The sequence below is a fragment of the Pseudopodoces humilis genome, chromosome 1 (genome assembly GCF_049639895.1).
Source record: "Pseudopodoces humilis isolate 2021_Gansu_Grassland_sample_001 chromosome 1, ASM4963989v1, whole genome shotgun sequence".
Lineage (NCBI taxonomy): Eukaryota > Metazoa > Chordata > Aves > Passeriformes > Paridae > Pseudopodoces > Pseudopodoces humilis.
Window position 1 is genome coordinate 83,519,213 of NC_142200.1, and position 20,726 is coordinate 83,539,938.

Below are 20,726 nucleotides of genomic sequence, written 5' to 3' on the forward strand. Positions count from 1 at the left end.
AGAAATTCTGGTTTTATTCTTTCATTTAAATTATCTTTTCATTTTTTAACCAACATGAAATGTGTTTAACAATTCACACCTACTCTTAGGGAAGACCTGTTCCCAGTAATGAAATTTTGTCCTATGTTGTCTTTCTGAAAGAAACGAAGGTCTTTTGCAAAAACAAAACTTAATTATACTGTTTGAGTTAGGAATATTAATTACTTATCATGAGACATTTACTGTCAGGCAAACAAAGAAAAGAGCTGAGTGTCTATCAAATGTTCTGTTTTGGTATTTGTATGACCAGATCATAGTAAAACATAAGCCTCTTAATTTGTGGCAAATTAGAACAGCCTTGATAAATACAGAACTAAATGAAGATATTAGCTATGGAGCTAATTACTAATGCATATAGAGCTGGCTATATGGTAGCTGAGACATAGGATAGGATAAAAGGCTCTGATACTTTTTTATTTTTTATTTTTCAAAATATTTGCATTCCAGCATCTCCTTCCTGTTTTATTTTTGTTAATGTATTTGTTTTCTAACTGCTCTGTTGGCTTCCTGCCTGGCATAACAGGCTTTTCAAGGAATAGAAGTTTTCACCTAAAAAGTTTTCCTTAAAACATAGCAATTTCAAGCAGCTACATTTAAGTTCCCTGTAAGGACCCTTATTCTCTTCAGAGCAGGGATCACATTACATACTAGGCTTTTGAAAAGCAACAACACCACTGCCAAAATCTCTCTACCCTTAATTACTTCTCATGTATCGCGTAGCCTTTTTGCTGTCAAATGCCATTGGAGTGCAAATAGTTTGGTCCTTGCTAGGGCTGATGTCACTGAACCGAGTGCATTTAGGATATGCATCTCTCTATTCACTTCATTTGGAAACAGATAGATATATATGTGTGTGTAAAGAAAAGAATGGATGAAAGGCATTTTTCTGCTAAATAATTTGGGTGTCTCTTTTCTCTGTTTTAGTCAAATACATGAGAGTAGTTTATTAATTAGTTGAGCTGGAGTTGCCAAACTTGGCTGTATATCTGAGCAGCCTGGATGGAAAGCCTTTGCAACTGATATTGTCCTCAAGCAGCTGATCATCAGAGCATTTCCTTCCCATACCCAAACCAGCAAAATGACCACATCCAGCAGGCAGAGCTCTTCTACGTCTATGGTCAACAACTTGGCCAAAATACTCAATCCAAACACTTTGCGAAACCAAGGGCCAGATAATGGAATGGAACCTCCTCAAATTCTGCATGTTGAGAGAAGTGATGTCAGAACATCTGAAAGTTTCAACATCATGGATGTGAAGTTTGCCTCCCTTGAAGAGAAAATTGATAAACTGTTGACTCTGCAAGACAATGTCCTTAAGAAGCTTAACAGTGTTTCCCAAGAAATCTGTTGCATTGAAAAAGACATGGAGATGGTAAAGGTGGAAACATCTGAACCTGGATCAAGGACGGAAAGAAATAAAAAAATGAGAAATAATGAAATGAAGAGACTTTGCCTTAAAATGAAAAAATCTCTTTCTGATATAAACAGGAAAGCAGAGCAGCAGGTTAAAAGGCTAGATGGACTTGAACAAAGTGTTTCTGGACTACAGAAACTTGTAGGACCTCTGGTAGAGAAGGTGAAAACATTAATAATTCATAATTCAAGTGTAAAACATCATGTTAAAAAACGTAAAGTTTGCAAGGCAGGAGCTGGACATCCCTTTAGGATGCATGTTTTCTCGGAGACAACAGCTGGTGATCTGCTCAAGAAGAAAAATGAAAAGGTGAGCCCAGGTTTGTGTTTCATCTTGGCAGGAATCATTGCAAGCTACGGATATGCTCTGCTACATGCTCAGCTTTTTAGTTTTGTTGACATTTAAGAAAGAACAACCAATGTGTTCTAAAAGTGAAAAGTATAAGAACAAGCTGAGCAAGTTTCAGTGGAAAAAATATGGAAAAATCTACTTGTTATGCAGACCTTCATTTTTTTCTAATTATTCCTTTGCAGCTGTAAAACATAACAACAAAGAACATAAAAAAGATTGACAGACTTCAGTAGTCTTGGGTCCTGGCCATGAATTTTACAATAATCCTTTCTGAATTTATAATTACCTGGGGGAATCAAGTTGCAGCAGTTGTGTTATGAGCACCAGAGTCTAGAGATTAGTGGAATTGGTAAAAAGCCTCCTTGGGTCAGGGCATGTACATAAGTTTGTCCTTTATTTCAAAGAGCATCTTAAGTGTGCTGTTCTGATCTGGTATTTCTCTCCATTGGTGAGGACTGGGGACTTCTAAACTGGGATCTGAGGTAGGGTTACCGTAACTGGAGCTGTGGCTTGTGTAAACTTCCCTCTGTAAAAAATGCCTCTGTTACCATGAGAGTTGCATCATATTTTTTAAAGTTCAGATTAAAAGACACCAAAAATCTCTTGAAAGACCCTCTTGACTTTAATAAGTTCTTATAAGGTAGTTTGAGTATTCTTTTTTGGTACAGAAAATGAAGGAATTTCATCTGACAAAGTATGTTGGTATTTAATTAACCCACAGTGAACCAAAATGGTTCCTTTTCATATTTTGTTGCATTTTGCTTAATTTTTTTTTCTTCTCCCAAAAAGTCACCTGCAGACTTTACTCTTTGGTTCATTTAAAGAATAGCTCTTGAGTTTGTTTTTCTACAGTTTTTGAGCAGGATAAACATCACGTAAAGGTATTACTGGAAACAGCATTCCTTGAAGTAAAGAAGCACTGCACCCAATATTACTCAGAATGGCCTGGTCAGCAAACCAGGTTACCTCGGTTTCACCAGTTTCACCTCGGTTACCCTCAGGCAACCCCACTTCTTAGACAGATAAGAAGCATTTGAGCCTTCAAAGGAAACTATAAAAATACAAGTCAGCGCTGAGTAGCAGCAGAGGAGCATCGTGTAAAGCTCTATCAGCTGAACTGACTGATCTGTCACTATGCAAGGATATAAATTGTGCAACCTTGTTTCCAGAGCATCATTAACTGAAGAGAAAAACAGCTTCCTTGCCAAAGAAGACTGACAACAAAAATCATCATTAAGGCCCTTCTTGAACATTAGGCTGGACTGGTTTTAAAAAAAAATAGAGTTTCAACAGGAGAGAAGGTTTCTTATTTTATAAAATTACTTTGATAAGAAAAGATTATTTATTTTGAGCATCTGAGTTTAGGGATTCTTTTACTTTTCAAAACATCAATGAAAACATCTGTTGTAAAAGCCCCATTGGAGTGAGACCCATAGGTCATCTCTGAAATACTGCCATCACTGCAGTTTGTGGTAGAGACCTACTTACCTCGGTAAAAGTACATATTCATCTAAACTATTTAGAAATGTAAACCGAATCATGTTTAACTGGCATGTTAACAAACTGGCACCTCCTGGACACCAGGCTAGGTGCAAGGCTCTCTGCCACAGAAACACAGGGCTGGAGAAAGGAGAGGACCTTGCAGGCTTTGCTAGTGAGTTTGTGGGAACCGAAGGGTGTAGCAGAACAGGAAGAGCTTGTGATCCTGACAGGTCACAGGGGAGCCAGGATGGCAGAGATGCAGGTGCTCCCCCATGGAGAGTTCAGGGCTATAAACTAGCTGGAAGTAGAGGCAAGGGGCCTTGAACATGATGGAAACAGAGGTAGCCAGCTGACAAAGACCCAATAGAAGAGCAAGCGGAGTCTCTGTCTTTTTTCAACAGCAGCTACATTTGTAATTCCCTCACTGATTCATTTTCATTTAGGCAGACTCTTGGCGATGTTGAGTGGACTTGGTAGGAACTTGTCTAGCATGTGGGCTTAGGAAAGGCAGCATGAGCATGTCTGGAATCATGCTGATGATATTATTATGTTTATATTTTGTTTGTTTTATGAGATAGCATACATATGTTAACTTGTCATTACCTCCTCTCTGTGTGTTTGATTTATTAGAAAAGAGCCATCATAAAATTACCAAGCTATCCTGTGAACAACAGCTGGCTTTGGTAAACACTTTAGTCATCTTAGGTTAAAGTAAAAACAGACTTGAAGTCAGCCCTGCATTAGGAGTACCAGAACATGGAATGATATCCTTCAGCAGAGACTGCTGAGCTTGGCTGTCAGCTTAGTGGGAGACAGTGTGTACTGGCATTTAGGGCAAACAGTGTCTCTGGGTGAGAGGGAAAGAACAAGATGTCTGAGCAAGTTAGTCAAAATACTGGTCCATGAGATACTGCAAAGCTGTTTGCTCGTGCCTACATATTTGAATTAGACCTACGTATTTTTCTATATGTTTTACATAGTTGTGATTAAAGTTAAAATAAAAGCAAAGGAATAGAAAATAGGGGATTTCACCCTTGCAGAGTTTTACACCTGAAACACACCACTAATACCTGGTGACATAGCAAATGAACAAATGTACTCAAATGTGCAGATACCAGTCCTTGCTTCTCATAATGGAGTCCTCGTTCCCATCTCTAGTGCCACATGATGATTGTTTTGAACTGTGCTGACCCTGTAGAAGTGCAAGCTGCCAGGCAGCAAGAACGGCACCTCTTGTATCATAGGTGGACTTCTTGTGGCAACAATAAGCAACCTTTCTATCCTGTTAGACATGCACAGTCCTATTTTGTTTCTGTTTCGCCAGGAACAAGGCAATCCATTCACTGCAGTTAGTTCAGAAGGACAGCTCACACTTCTATGCACTACTGGAGATGTTTTGGGTGTTGTTCCCGCTTGTCATCCACCCTGCTGCAGCTATGAATAAATGCTCTCTTGGTTCTAATAGCTGAGCTGTCTGCAAAGTAAGACAAGTAAGTTTGTCTGTCCCCAGCCTGGTTCTGCAAACTAGTCCAACCATAACTTATAAATGAATTACTAGTAGGTGGTGCAGTAGGTGGCCATGAGTACAACTGGATAAGGCAGTGAACAGTGTTGATATACTGCTCACCTGCCTTTCCATCCTTCCTTCTCAGGAGAGGTGCAGCTCTTTGCTTTATGTAGTACTGGTTTTTAATTTTTTCCTAACTGCCTCTTTTTACAGACCCATATTGTGTAGAGAGCTGTGAAAGAGGCAGAACAGAGAGGGAAGAGGCGGCATGAGAGAGAAAGAAGGGTTATAAGCAGCTGGAGTCTGTAATCACTCTCCTGGCATCAGCAGCACCTGGAAGAGTTTCTTAATCATGGGCTTCACAGGCACATTTTGTGCTCTTGCAAAATATAGGGATTGATCTCTTCAGAAGCAAATTTCTGCTTTCCTGCCTTTTACTGCCATCCTGACATACCTGCACTGCCTCATACAGGAGCTTAGTTTATTTCTGGTTTGGGTTGAAGTTGTAATATGGTGAAGCTTGGAGACACTTCATGCTTTGTCAATGCTGCCAAATGTGTCCCAGCTGTATTCCACTGAGTGCAGCATGACCTTATCACCACATGGCTGAGAGGAGTATGTATTATTTGTCATGTAAGTTATTTTGTCACTATTGCCACTCAGGGAAATCAGCAGTTCTACAGTAAGCGTCTTTAAAAGCCTTGAGGTTTTCCTCAAATTCACCTTTTTAAGTAGTCTGTGATAATCCTATTGCAAAATGTTCCTGTCTATAACTCCACTTTCAGTCCTACTTCTTCCACTTATAAAGAAAGAGGGTAATATAATACTTCACTTATTTCCTCCAAATTAAAGAGTTTAGAGATTCTATACTAATAACCTGCAAACACTCATCTGGAGAGTCAGAAAGTCCATTTTGTTGCCATCGTAAAGTAGTGTTGAACTTCCTGCAGTTGCCTGCAGGTTTCTGTAACTTTGGTTTCCTGACATTTCTACAGGCTTTGCTGTAGGAATAACAGCTATTAGTAGTTTGGGGCTGTTTCCCACACTAAAGACATGCCAGCGGTGGGAGCTGTGTTTTCTGCTTGAACCCTCTGTAGCTCCTGTGCAGGTATCACACTGCAATTGCAGGTCACTGCTGCTTTAGTAGGAGCCCATAATGAAACTGCTGTTTGCCACATGTGTTTTAAGATCCATTCAACCTCAGTCTATAACTGTTCTGAGTCCTTCTTGTTGCCTACAAATGCTTACAGGTCCCTTATGTATTATTTGAATTCTCTCCAAAATGGCCACGTTCAGTGTATTTTTCATCTTTCAGGTGGGAAATGTTCCTTTTTAAAAAAAAATTATTTTTTTAAACGTCTATTTGCAAGAGTTTCTGCTGGGCTTGGTGGTTTCAAAGGTAGAGATTTCAGCAGAATCTCAGCAGATGGGTTGTCTGTTGCTTGAGCAATACAGCTGGTCAGCACTCAGGGGTGCCATTATACTTGGGAATGCTCTTTCCCTTAGGGCTGATGCCTTTACTTAAATATGTTCTTGGTAGAAGAATTTCAGCTTTTGAGTGAGCTGTAGTATATCAGATTTAAAATTCTCTCTTTCACTGTCTGCCAGTTATAAAACTGGTATGTTTTCTTAGGACAACGTTTTCATCTTGTTTTGCCCTGTTCTTTCCCTTACGGACAGCCCTGGGAGCTGTTTCATGCCTTTTCAACTCATAATGCTGTTTAACTTTGTTTCCATTCACCCTCAGAACTGGCTGTCTGCAGTACAATGTTCCTTCTGTAGGATCCCTTCCTGAGCACTTGGGATTTTGCTGTCTCTACAACTCTGAAAATGTGTGAAGTCAAAGTAGACACAGCTAATTTCAAAATAACTACATTTGATGGCTTTTGGGGCATGACATTGAATGCCTTTGTGTTAGAGTGACCATTGTAGGAATCCATTACAATTCCTTTGCAAAAACTAGGGAGACTTCATGATGAAGATAAAGTGATAACTGATAAGTGCAGGAAAGCAAAGCAAGAGAGCATCAGAGAGCACTCCTGGAAAAGCAGAAAATTCCTTAGAGGTGAGACAGCGGTAGGAGGGATTTGCTCAGGGAAGTCTTTGCTGCAGCCATCTGAAATTCAACTTTTGTCATCAGATATCCTGACATTTAGGCAGTTTTCTGGTAATGACCCCTCTCAGGCCCTATCAGAAAGTGCAGGTGTACCATGCCTGACTGTTTCCTCTGCTAGGAGGGTGCCATTGCAACTCAATGTGGGGTCTCCACCACACGGAGTTTTAATGACTACTCTGAAACACAGCTAATTTGGTGCCATCCTGGCAGCACCCTGGGTTTTGCATACACAGGCAGCAGTGAGGAGGAGCAGAGATGGGTGTCTGGGCAGCAGCCCCAACAGAGCCTGGAATGACCCCACCACATTCCAATAGCTGGGCTCTGCATGGTGAAGTGCCACAGAACCATGGTCTGTCTATAAAGGGAAGATTAAAAAACACCCAAGGAGATCTTTCCCCTCAACCCAAACTCCCTTCTTGTTAAATTAATTTTTAGGAAACCTTCATTTCTTGAGTCCAATTCAAAGTGAGTCATCAAAGTTGTAGGAGATGATTTCTTAAGTTTATAACCCTTTGGATGGGAATTTCCCAAGTGTGAAAAGCTTAGGAAGGGCAGTTCATGAAGTCTGAAGATATTTGCCATCCATACCATTGCCTGCTTAGCTCAACTGAGATAGTTGAGAAATACTTTCTTTACAGTGAGGCTACTTAACTGATACTGTAATAATAAAAAATTGTCTGCGTAGTTTGAGAAGTGGGTGGTTTATCCCCACAGATAAAAAGATCTGCCAGTGATTTGGCTTTCAAGATGGATTTTTTTCTCCTTTCTCACACTGTGTCAATAGTGGAACCCACTTAGGAGGGTGTTCCATTTAAAAATGGTAAAATATAATACAAATACTAATACTACTAATAATAACAATATAGTAATGGTAAAAATGTAAAGAGTAGTACATGGAAAACTTTTGGGGTTATGGCACAGGTACACATGAGGCACACGTGCACCCTGTCAGTCATCATACATGTAAGTACATTGGGCAGTGTAGAGAAGGGAGAGATGTGAGGCTTTCCAATGTGTTGGTAAGAAAAGCAGACAAATTCTTTAGTGCTTTTGCTTGCCTTGATTTGTTCAGATGAAAAACTCAAAAACAACAGTGACTGGTTGATTTGATTTCCCAGATGCAATGAAAGGACAGGTGTCATAGCCAGGTAATGCTGAGTGCTCTGGTTCTAGAGTGTCTTGGTAGACACAGATTTGTCGATGATTACTACAGGCCTCCATGTAGTCCAGAGATATTAAAAGTAAACTAGTCAGTTGGAGTTAAAAGCCTACCTCCAAAGCCCTTCTTAGGCCTGATAATGACTGTTATGTGACAGTGACTAGACCTCAAGACAAAAGTAAAGATGTTTAGAATCAACCTGTCACTGTTAGTGCAACCTGTTGCACCTTCACCATGGCCATGGGCTTTGTCAGGAGCCTGGTTGCATGAAAGCCTTTTTTACTCTTCACTTTAAGATTCCCTATTTTGAGAAGAATGGCCTGGCAGACGGAAGCATCCATTTGAAACACGACAGCCACAGCTTCTCCAGTGCAGTGGCTGGGAAGTCAGCAAACTTTAGCGTGGAATGGACAATGCTTTGTCATCACTGATTTTCAGCTTCAGCCCTAGGATGGTATTTTTCTGAGGGATTTTTTCATGCAGAAGTTGTTTACCTTATTGCCTATGTATTTTCAAAGCAGCAGGTCACATAGAACTTCTCTTGTATTTTGTACTGGGGGAATCACAATTTTCATGGTTCAGAGCTATTTTTTGTGTGTGACTAGAACGTGTTTGTGGATTGAGTTTGGATTTTACAGAAGAATGATTTCTTTATCTAGTTCAAGGAGCTCTGTAAAAATCATGCAAGAGTCAAAATCTTTGCCTGAAGGTGCCAGCAGTTGTTATAGTGTACCAAAAAAAATTATGACACGGAAGCAAATGCACAATCTGCCAATAAAAGCAGAATACCCATTTGTGTGTCTTTTAGCATTTATAAGTTTCTATCAAAAATACTCTCACTGAATATTTTACACTGCTAGGGGGAGAAAGGTGTATGTGTTGAAGAGGAACATGAAAGGGCAGGTGGAGATGTGTAGTGTTCTGGGGCTGCAGGATCATGTCCAGGGAGGCTACAGTTACCAGTGACCAACTTGGGGCTCAACGAGACAGGGTTCTGCTCAGAAAACCATTTATTCAACACAGGAACAAAAACCCATCTTAGATCCAGAGACAGAGAACCCCAAAGGAAGCAGGGTGGTGGGTTTTATGGGACAGAACCAGGGTGGAGTTTAAGGTTAATTATGTCTAATAGGAACATAGCAAGGGAGAAACCACAGGGGCACAAACCGAATCAGAACACCCTGGGCTGCCACCCCACAAGGGTCCAGGGTGGGGCAACTCTTCCTGGGCTCACAGGGCCCATCCCCTGAGGCAGAGGATGGAATCCACTCTTCCCAGACTTTACAGCCGTGCCTCTCACTTGAACAACACTTATCTGAAACTAAATCTTTGCCTCCCTGTGTGGGGGCATCTCACAGGGATGGATTCCAGCTTTGATGGATGGCACAGGAGACATCACCACACATGTGATTGTCCCAGGGTCTCTGTGTTGTGTTCTGCACTCTCCTGGGAACTGGTGAGGAGATACTGGGAGCACCCTTAGTGGCAAAGACCATGGCTGACTTCAGGCTGTTAGGGAAATGCATTAATTGCAAATCTCAAATAACTTAATAAATTTTGGTAAATGAGTGGTGATCAGATCTTACACAAAACCAGATTATCTTGCCATAATACAGCTCTGCAAACTATCAAGAATATGAGAAAGTTACACAGAGTTAAAATGTGGTTTAGGCACATGTAAAGGTTTATGTCTCTTTATTGGCAGATGGAAGCTGAGGATGATGTCTTGGTATCAAATGAAATGTGGTGATAAAGGACCTCTAACTGAATGGTTGGGGCTTCTTCATGAGGCCACTCATTACAAAAATTTTTGCAGTAGGAAAAAAAGAATCAAAGAGTTTTATTAGGTGAATAAAAAAACCTTAAAGTTAGCTAAAAAAACATTCCAAGGGTAGGACTGCTGCAGTATAAAGAAGGAATTTAACTATGTAGAGCTCATTAAAAAGGAGTCAGATGTCTATAAAAGACATTAATTTCTTGCTGCATTTGAAATTTCAATTAGACTATATTATATTTATATATATTACTGCTTTTTGCTTGATTTCTGCAAGTTTCTAAAGTCTATTTAAATAATTTCCAAATATTTTTCTTTTTTTTTTTGGTCTATACTGAAGTTTCAGCCTCTGGACTATCTCACATTATTCTCTATCATCACCTGGGCATTTATTCTGTCTTTTTTACTTAGGGTCTGGCAATACTCTATGAAAGAATATGTTTAAGTTTAGAAAATGTATTTTTGAATACATTCACAATACAAAATTGTATAGATACAGACACCTTTTTGCTGTGATATACCTTACGGGACAAACAACACAAACTGTCATATTTAACCTTTTGTGAAATGAAAATGTAAAATTCATTGGAAGCTTTTGGCTTGCATAACTAGGAAAAATACTCTAGTGTCATTTACCTAATTTTACATATTCAAGTCATTAAAGAACGAGGAAAAATGTTTTCTCCTAAGAAATATTGATTACTTTAATTTTAGAAAATACAGACTGGAAAAAGTCATGTTACTTAAGCTTGGGAAGAATAATACATAAATAAATGAAATATTATTAGAGATTAGTTAAAAAGCCCCTTAAGAAAGCTCTAACAGATTGAGGGAAGAGTAGTGATAAGAAGAGTAATTAGGTGGGATAGATGTCTTTAACAAACCACCACACCTTTCAGATGAGATTTTCAAAGGGTGTGATGGCTTTTGGGAATTGTGGGCTCTCGGAGCAGCCGCTCAGCTGCCTGGGGCTGGACGTCATCACATGTCCCTGAGAAACTACAAGGAGGTCTTTGTATTGCCTGTGGCTGGGATGGGGAGGATACATTGACTTCTGTCAGCTCCAGAAAACCTGGTAAGCCCCCACCCTTTAGAGGGAAGAAATAAAGGGCAAAAGGTCATGTTTTTATTGCCAGTCAAAGTTTGACAAGTTGAAGTCGCATGTTGATACAAACAGCAAAATATGGAAAATATTGGGTTGTTCATGTATAGCCTACCCACGTGTTTACAAGTATTTCAATATCTAGTCCTTGTACTTGTATTTCTTACTCAAGTGCACTCTTGCCCCTATATTTATTGCAAATTGATTCTGAAGAATATCAGTAAATATTTCATTTTTATGATTTTTTTTCTTTAATTTAAATTAGTATGAGCTCCTCATCTTCTGGTGGAATGTCAGCAATCAGAAATGGTGCTTGAATAAACACGGCAGTAATTTATGTAATACCCTGGCAGTCTCAGGTATTCAAGCACTGTCCAGTGTTCCTTCCACTAGACAGATTTCAAAAGCTGGCTTCTGTATTTCACACCTGCAAACTACAGCAATATTTAGTTGGAAGTGCCATGTGTCTGCAATTAATTCTGATTGCAGAAGTGAAATCTGGCCTCATGCATCAAAGAGCTTGGAGGCCATTTCTCTGATTATTTGCTCAGCTGACTGTGTTTGATCAGAGTTGATGTCCTTAGTGGTACAGAAGGGCTGACATACTTACAGGAACATGAGTGCATTACTAATTGCCAACACAGTGCAGAATAAATAAGTCTGCAGCTTTTCCTTATTTTATTTTATTTATTTATTTATTTTTTTTTAGGTTTTTTTAGTGCTTGTTGGAGCATTGGTTGATTCCCTGTGTTCCATCTGGCAACATTACATTATATTTAAGCTCTATGGGAACAAGGCTCTGATTTATATTTCAAAGGTATTTACCTTGTTGTTTTGTGACCCTTTTCATTTTGTGGCCTGCAACTTCCTGGGACAAACTGCATCCAAACTAATTGCCAGTCTCAGGTCTTATGGTCATATTACAGTTTCTTTGTCCCTTGTGGATAAAGATTTTCTGAACAAGTCCTGTTGAAATCCCTCTATGCAGTTACATCCAGTTTGTTTCAACTCTTTTGGCTTCTCATGGAATTTCCTTTCCCTTGAACTCTGTTTATAGTGGATACACATTGCTTTGATTTAATGCCTATTTTCTATTTAGCCTGATGAAATTAAAATAAAAAAATAAAGCATAAAAAAATGTGGAGGGCTTACCAGAACAAATGTTTAGTATTAGGACTGGTTGGTACCCAGAGTTGTGGGACTGATCACATGGTTAAGACGCTCAGAATTAAGTGCCTGAACCTGTATATTTTGTTGGGATATGTACAATACTGCTTTACTGGTAGCCCTACATTTTTCACACCATGTGGATCTAATAGTAATGACAGTGTCAGTTTCATAGCATCGTGAGAAGAAGAAGATGAAAAAAGGTGCACCAAGCAACAGCAGATACTATGTTGTGCTGTTGTCACCTACTGACAAGTCTAGGAGTGGCCAGGAAAAAACACACCCAGCGCACAGCATAGAAACAGCAGTTAATATCCATAAAGGTAACAGTAATTGCAGAGGTTTTATAAGGATCTGGATTGGTATGATGCACCTCTAGATGTCACTGCAACATTGTAAAATGTAGGTAAAAGAAGGGTATGAAGCTGAAGTTAGGGCTTGTACGCTCCAATTCCTGGTTACTGTCTCAGTCAGCCCTTAATAAATCATTGAATCATTAAAGAAGTCATTACCAAATGTTGATTAAACAGCAAGGAACTTTTTGGTAAGTGTCAGTAAGATTGTTACTGAACATTTTACTGGAATATTAAATATTCTGAGATTTGGTTTAACCTAGTTTTTAACAGCAAAAGCTAGGGCAGGGAAGCAGCTGATTCTTGGATGCCTCTGGTTTAGTCTCTGAGGTTCAGTCCTAAACTTTTCTAGGTTGTTTTTATGCCAACACTGATGCTGATTACAACCAAGATAATTTCTCTTGCTTTGCACTGTTATCAATTCAGTTGGCTTGTAGTGATTAAAATAAGGACCACCATTTATAGGAAATGTGTGAGTTAGAACACAGAGTATTTGCATTTGACAAAAAAACAACAAAACAAAAAAATTAGAAAAAATAAAAATCAGGCTGCGATTCCATGAGGACCAATGCAACAATGTACACTCTATAAATTGACTAATCTGTCAGTTTCTTTCTCCACAGGTCATCAAAGAAAAGTCACATTTCAATGAAACAGAAACAAAAGAAAAGAAGCCACCCGATTCGACAGGTTAGTCTATTTTTTTCTCTGATCAACTTCTAGTTCCTAAGAAATAAGACAGAAATAGCCATGAATTTCCCGAGCAATTCCAGTGAAGTTGTTTGGGCTACATGTGTGTTCATCAGCATTAGTGAGCACAGGGTATCCAGCTGCTCAATAAGGTGTTTTGCATGAGGAGTTTATTAACCTTGACTTGGCTGACAATAACTTCAAGTAAGAAAAGCATTTTCTAATGCTGTGTCTTAAAGAAAGCACATCAGACCCATGAAATCAGAGTTTGAAATAAGTAGTCTGCTCTTGCTTAGGAGACACTTGTACTGACCTTGAAAGTGGGAGAGGAAAGCAAATACCTAGTTGAAAATTCAACAGAAGTTACACTAAGTGTGCAGCCCCAATTTAAAACTGTTACTGACTACAAGAAAACCACTGACAGATTACTTTGTAATCTCTTATAGATGGGGACATCCAGCAGGGTCAGTCCTGCTCTCAGGAAGAAGTTGATAAGCTCAACAAGGAAAATGCCAAGAGGGAAAGTTCTGTTCTGCTTGAAGTGGATCCTCCCAGATTTCATACTGAAGAGTCAGAGGAGAAAAAAGAAAGTTTGTCTTTAGAAAGTCATTATGAATATAGGAGAAACTCTTTTCAGGAATCCTTCGCTCCACAAAAGCAGCAGGAAGAAGATGCTTTTGATGATGCTTGTCAAAAACTAACTGTGCAGGAGATAGAGAGTGAGTCCCCAGCAGATGAGGAGGAGAAGAAGGAACATCAGGTGCCTGAAGATGCACTTGAGAAACAACAAGAGGAGAAAGAGAATGAAGGGGAAGAAAATGCTGATAAGAGTGAAAAAGGTGCTGAGGAACCACCAGCTCCTTCCCAAAAGGAAGATGAGGCAGAACAAAGTGATGATGAAGAGGTACCAGAGGGAAGGTAAGGTCTGAGACTCAAACTACACATTCTGAAGAAACCCTTGCTTCAGAAAAATGTGTACTTCGAGCTTCAAGTCAAAGTGGCTGATTAATCTAAGTATTAGTGAAAATTTAGCTCAATACAAAAGTTTATGTCTCTGATCTAAGTTAAATTATACTCTTAAATAAGACAGGCAAACAATCCACCACACATGGTACTAGCAGCGTGCTATGGTTGTTTGCTTGGGAAATATGTTAAGAACATGGAAATTATATTATGCTATTCTTTATCTCTGAGGAGAATTCTCCCGTAGTTATGTTTATATAGTGATATGTCACATAACATCAGCAAAATAGATTAAGCCATCTGCCAACTGGTAATTAACTTACTGCAAATGTAGTAACTTAAAGGACAACATAAAAATGTGAACATTTACCCAGGCACTTGACCTAATAAATTTGTTTACTGCAATTCTTTCTTTGTTGGATTTAATATATTGCCTTTCAGGGATAAACAGCTTTAAGCTCTCAGGAACCTGTATGAACAAAGGAAAATTCCAATGTTCTCCCCTTGATTTAAAGGCAAGATCGATAGCCTAATGTCAAGTTTAGAAGAACTCAGATGAGGTTTTCAATAACTGAGAAATATGTCATGATTAATTTAAGCCATTTTTATTTCTCAATGTGAATATTAAACCAGTTAATTTTACACCATGAAACAAAATAGCTTATTGTTATTTTAATGCAATATCCGTGTAAGCATTTTTTCACCTATGTTTCTAAGGTTGCTCTGCTTTAAGTGTACTCTGCACTAATACCATGTTTTGTCCTTGCAGGTGTAAAAGCTGCGAAAAAGGTACAGGAAATTCTAGTTCAATCCCTGGGCAGACCTGCTAGTTTGAGCATAGTGGTAGCAGTGAGCATCGAGTGCATGATGAAGGTCTAGTCAAAGATGACAACAAAAAGAGCAGAGTAGTTGCAGAAAATGCTGATGGCATATGTAAAACTATAAAAAGTTCTTAAAGGAAGTATCCTAAAGGCAAAGCATTTGATTCCCCTGGTATTACAGTGATGAACTGTAAGACAGAGATCTGTGGAAGAGAATGATTTCATTATTCTAATTGGTAGGGGGAAAAAGTGTGCATGATAACTCTGATGTGAAACAGTTTTTTCATGGACTGCGTCTTAAGCTGATGAGGATGATTCTGCTTGCTTTCATATTAGAAGCTTCTTCTCTGTCAGAAATAATTAAAAATTAATTTGCTTCTGCCACAACTACTCCACTAACACTATCCTCTCTCCCTCTTTTAACAAAAGAGCTAAAATCCCTAAGTATAGAGTGGAGGGAGAAATTATATCAGGTGTGGTAAAGTTGGTCAGCCTGTGGAAGTGTTGAGAATGTGTGTTAACAGGGAATCTGCAATGCTGTGGACATAGCCTGAAAAACCAGCTTGCTGATATTCATACCATTGTAATCTGAAGTGAGAACAACTGGAGGCTACAAAGTAAAGAAATACAGACTTTTTTGTGGAAGCCTGAGTGGTGCTGTTGAACAGTCAGATAAATGGTGCTCAGGCACCTAACTCTGAAGCAGTGCTCACCATGGTGAGGCAGAGATTTCTAATATTAGACTTCCATCTTGAGAATTTCAGTGCCTATTCCTGTATATGAAATTATGCCATGTGAAGAGGTGGCCTGAAAGACTTGGAAATTTATCCATGTGCTTGTGCATGTGCATACACAGGACTCAAGATTAATTCATCTGCTTTGGGAAATGGGGGGAAGAGTGTAGGAGGGAAACATTTCTTACAGGTTTGTGCTAGGTTTTTTGTAGCAGAAAACAGGAGATAGCACACTGAAACTTTAAAATCCATAAACTGTTCTGAGCTCTGTGAGATTGTTATGGATGATGTTAAGGTTATAGTGTCTCTGTTGGAGCATCTTTGATCTGTAATAGGAAATTGTTCTTGAATAGGGAGAAATCCCCTCTGGTTTACACGAAAAGAAGAATAGAGGGTCTGTCATGGGGAACATCTTGATGGCAAAAACTTAAACATAGTTTTGAAAAGCAGTCTGGCATTTTTAAAGGAATATTTCCTTGCACAAAGTTTGGTAATGTTTTCAGCTGAGCTTTCAGAAAGACCTTTTCTTCTGTTACTTACATGCTGGTGCTGATGGAGTTTGTGTAGTTAGAGTTAAATTTTGCCTTAGGTTAGAGGTTTTCTTGGCGTTTTGTGGGTCTCAGTAACGTGCAAAGACCCATACTTACAGTCATGCAATTCAAACTCTGCTGAATCCCAAGTAGGTGGCAAACTTCCAGAAGCCCCAGCTTTTCACAATTCCTTGACCATGAACTAACTTCCTGACCATGTAAGTTATTAGCACTGTCAAAAAAAAAAAAAAAATATAGGTACACAGCTGGTGTCCTGGAAAAATGGACATTGACTGTGAATAAGGACAATCTACTGCCACATTAATGACCAGAGTGTTCCTGCCAGCTACATGCTGTCATGGGGTTTCTTGTTTGTGTTTTTGATCATTTTCACTGAAGTAATGAATGGTTTTAAAATTGCTCAACAAACCTCACACAAAAAGGAGCTGGCATTCCAAACCAGAAAGCTCATATTGAAACACTGGGGCTGTAGCCCTCCCAAATGGTTGAAGAAGTATGTGTCACCTTGGTCAGCCAAAGGTCACTCTTGGGAGTATCAATCAAATGAAAAACAATGTGGGTATGAAATTGAAGTCCCAACAGCCTGCAAAAATTCCAAATTAGGCATGGAGGGCTGGTCTCCAGCAGGGATTTTGACATCACGATGGCAGAAAGGTCCAGTATGTGTAGATCCAGAAAGTAACACCCAGTAAGACCTGTCAAAACTCCGTAGCTAATGTAGTGCAATGTTGGGAACCATTCCTTTTCTGTGCCCCTCTTTACCTTTTACCTGCCATCTTTTTTTAAGGCCAGAAATTCTTCAGAGCAGCACATGACAGTTACCATGTGTTCTAAGCCATGCTAGAAACTCCAAGTGCTGTCTGCCAGGGTGAAATTCCCTCATGTGCACAAGCTCTAAATGCAGTCTATAAAGGTGATGACCACACTGTGGACAAGGACACATTTTGTCAATTGGCTGAGAAGGGGATTCTTCACTCTCCACAACAAAAGCTGAGAAATAGTCTCCTTTAGCTGGGCCTGCAGGAGAAATGTTTCTCTTCCTACCCCACTGGAGAGTTACAGTACATACTCACCTATTAATAGTCCCTGAGGAGGAAAAATATTTTTAAAAATCAGAGATCAGGCTGAATTGCAGAGGCCCATTGTGAGTATGAAGCTACATTGGCACAGTCTAGTGGTCTTCACTTTGCCAACTGTTGTATGAAAGATGATAACTTAAAAAAGGAGTCCTTGTCTTGGGAGAGTAGGTCCCCAACAACAACCTCTTTTTCTGAGCCAGAGCTTCTGAAATACAACCCTTTTTCCATAATAGAGAAAGACCTATCTATAAAGTATAGAGTAAGTGTGTTCAGTTCTTAAATGAACTTATGTGGGGAAAAGAGGAACTAAAATATGGGATAGACAAGCACTGCATGTGACCACTGATATGTTCTCTGTCTGTTTTGTCTTTTTTAGATGATATTCCTACTCCACCAGCACCATTTGATCACCGGATTGTCTCAGCCAAAAGGGTGGGGATCAGCAATTATTACAATGTCAATGAGGATGAAATTCTGGGAGGGTAAGTCAGGTGAACTAAATCAACTTGGAAAACAAGGCATGGATTTACAGCTAAGCACCCTGGGAGGTGAATGTGAGGCAACGTGCTCCACTAGAGCCGAAGCCATGAAAGTCAGAGCTCCTACAGTGCTTTGTAATGGGATTAAAAGGGGAGGCTGGTTTTACAAAATGAGTGAATTTTGGCTTACTATATGGCACCAGCAGACTTGGCCTGTGTTTGGCATTGTTCTATGCCAGCCAGATGCCCCTAGGCTTTATGACAGGGGTCCTAGGACACTGAAATACTTTACCTCAGATTATAGCCAGTGGTATGTAGACACATACTGTAGTCTTCTTCCTCTCCATGAATCTCACTGCTGAAAACACGTGCATGTTTTCAGATAGATTAGTGGGCTGATCTGACAGGCCGTGCAGTTACTTATCTCTCATGCTGACATTATTTAGGGGAGTGGGATATTGTAACTTTCATGGCAGCAGCGTACCAGCGTATTCTTGGGTAAAGCTTTGTTTCATCAAGAAATCACAACCTTCCCATGGAGGAGAACAATGTGATGGAGAGGGGCAGATGGTGCACAGAACTGAGTCATTATCCTTACAGAATATCCTTGACCTTCCTGGGATTAGTTGTTGCAGGTTATGAGGTGAGTATAGTAAATCATACAAATGGGGTAGTACCAGATAGAACAGTGTGTGATGTTAGTGTGCCTAAATGAGTAGTAGCAAGTACAAGCTATACCATGAAATAGCAACAACAGAGCAACTGAAATGAAAGCCAGTAGGGAGAGGATAATTTAAGCTTCTTTATAGCATAGTTCACACTCAGAGTTGACACCTGTACCACTGGATGATGTTTGTTTCTCCTTTTCTCTAGAGGGCGATTTGGGCAAGTGCACAAATGTGAAGAGAAAGCAACAGGTCTCAAGCTGGCAGCCAAAATTATAAAAGCACAAGGTCCAAAGCAGAAGGTTGGTAGAAAATTATATTAGTCTTTTGTTCCCCAATGGGTCACATACTGTTCTTCAGTTACAGTTCAGCTACACAAAAGGCCAGAAGTGTCTCACAAGCCATCACACTCATAGGACCTGCTGGAATACCATTAATTCCAGTTCTATTTCCCTTTTCCTCCAAAACTTCTAGTAGCTCATCAAAGTACTATTTTTGGGTGTTTTCTGCCGCTTTTAAATCTTACATTATTATTTTTTTATCTCTGTTGCTAATTCTATTAATGTTTTCTTTAATGGTAAAAATATTTGTCATGTCTGTGACAAAACCATTTGTCAGGCCTGTGTTTCATCCCAAGCACACTGTAGCCTTTGCTGCAATGACTTGATGTCAGTGGGGAGGATGCTGATAACAGACATGATTTGGTTACCTGACATCAACACAAATACAGATGAGAGGAATTAGTCTGGGGTGTCTTACAAACCTCTTGGCCATCTGGGACTGGCTTTCACAGGAAAGACATGCACAACATCCTTTGTGTGACATCGGTGTCATTAAGGGCATTCAGGAGTGGGATTTGTCTCAGGTAAATGGGGTTGCTAAGATATAGCTGTGGCTAAGCTGATCTCCAAAAATCCCTTTATGGTGAATAGAGAGAAACTGGCATCATCAGAGAATGATTCAGCATGTCTAAAATAGTTGGGTTGAATGGAGGTCTCTCTCCTCTGACTGCAAAGTTAGGTTTTGAGGATGGTCCTGGACTCCTCTCAGCTTGATTTTTGTACACCTGCAGCTGTTTGAACAAAATCCTCCTCTGCTTCTCTTTTTCCTTTATGTCCCTGGGAGCCTGCCACTTGTCCATGTGGGCTCTCCTCTTCCTTTTCCAGTAAATATCTTATTACTGAAACTATTATCACCCCACTGAAGCTCTGAGTTCAGTCTGTTAGTTCCTATGGCTTTGACATCTACTGCTGCAGGAGCTCTGAGTTTGGTTGCCTCAAGAGAAAACATGAAGATAATGTAGATTTGCTTCAAACATAGCTTTCTTAGGAAAAAAGTCATCTGAAGCAATACTCATGGTTCTTTACAGGATGAAGTAAAAAATGAAATTAATGTCATGAACCAGCTGAATCATGTGAACCTCATCCAGCTATATGATGCCTTTGAATCTAAAAATGACATTGTACTTGTCATGGAATAGTAAGTGTGTCCCTTCCCTTCCCTTCCCTTCCCTTCCCTTCCCTTCCCTTCCCTTCCCTTCCCTTCCCTTCCCTTCCCTTCCCTTCCCTTCCCTTCCCTTCCCTTCCCTTCCCTTCCCTTCCCTTCCCTTCCCTTCCCTTCCCTTCCCTTCCCTTCCCTTCCCTTCCCTTCCCTTCCCTTCCCTGCCCTGCCCTGCCCTTCCCTGCCCTCCCCTGCCCTTCCCTGCCCTTCCCTGCCCTTCCCTGCCCTTCCCTGCCCTTCCCTGCCCTTCCCTGCCCTTCCCTGCCCTTCCCTGCCCTTCCCTGCCCTTCCCTGCCCTGCCCTTCCCTTCCCTTCCCTTCCCTTCCCTGCCCTGCCCTGCCCTGCCCTGCCCTGCCCTGCCCTGCCCTGCCCTGCCCTGCCCCTCCCATTGAAAATAGAGCTGTGTTACATATCTTATCTTTAATTTAATGCTTTAATTTGTGTCAGCTAAGAAATAAACCTCTCAGACTATGTCCTTTTCTGTGAGGCAAAGAAGAAGACTTCTGACACCAAAGAGGAGCCAGGTGTGGGTGTTGTGGCTAATCCTTATACTGGGTGCCTCTAAGTATAAACCTGCTTTTTATGCGGGGTTATCATGCTAATTAGGCACAAAATACCTCTCTTAGGGTCAAATTAAGCAGATGCTGTCTTAAGGAAGCCAAAAAGGCCAAAACTAAAACATTGAGATGCGTGGCAGAAGGTTCAAAGCTGGGTGAGTTTGACTGTTCTGGACATTCTCAGATAGTCCTTTGAATTTGGTTTATATGATTAACACATCAC

The 20,726-nt window shown here is 40.1% G+C and overlaps 1 protein-coding gene across 2 annotated transcripts in view; it reads left to right on the forward strand.

Moving 5' to 3' along the window:
* MYLK4 (myosin light chain kinase family member 4) overlaps positions 1–20,726 on the forward strand; it is an 82,094-nt gene that overhangs the window by 47,436 nt on the left and 13,932 nt on the right. Inside the window, exons 1-7 of one of the 2 annotated variants that reach the window (XM_005526456.3) lie at positions 932–1,762; positions 13,088–13,154; positions 13,601–14,072; positions 14,887–14,906; positions 17,679–17,784; positions 18,655–18,748; positions 19,816–19,925. In XM_005526456.3, coding sequence (XP_005526513.2) covers positions 1,118–1,762; positions 13,088–13,154; positions 13,601–14,072; positions 14,887–14,906; positions 17,679–17,784; positions 18,655–18,748; positions 19,816–19,925 — 1,514 coding nt within the window. In that variant the 5' untranslated portion in view covers positions 932–1,117. Of the gene's footprint in view, positions 1–931; positions 1,763–13,087; positions 13,155–13,600; positions 14,073–14,886; positions 14,907–17,678; positions 17,785–18,654; positions 18,749–19,815; positions 19,926–20,726 lie in introns of those variants that run through there. The other variant, XM_088051182.1, reaches the window with a different exon arrangement.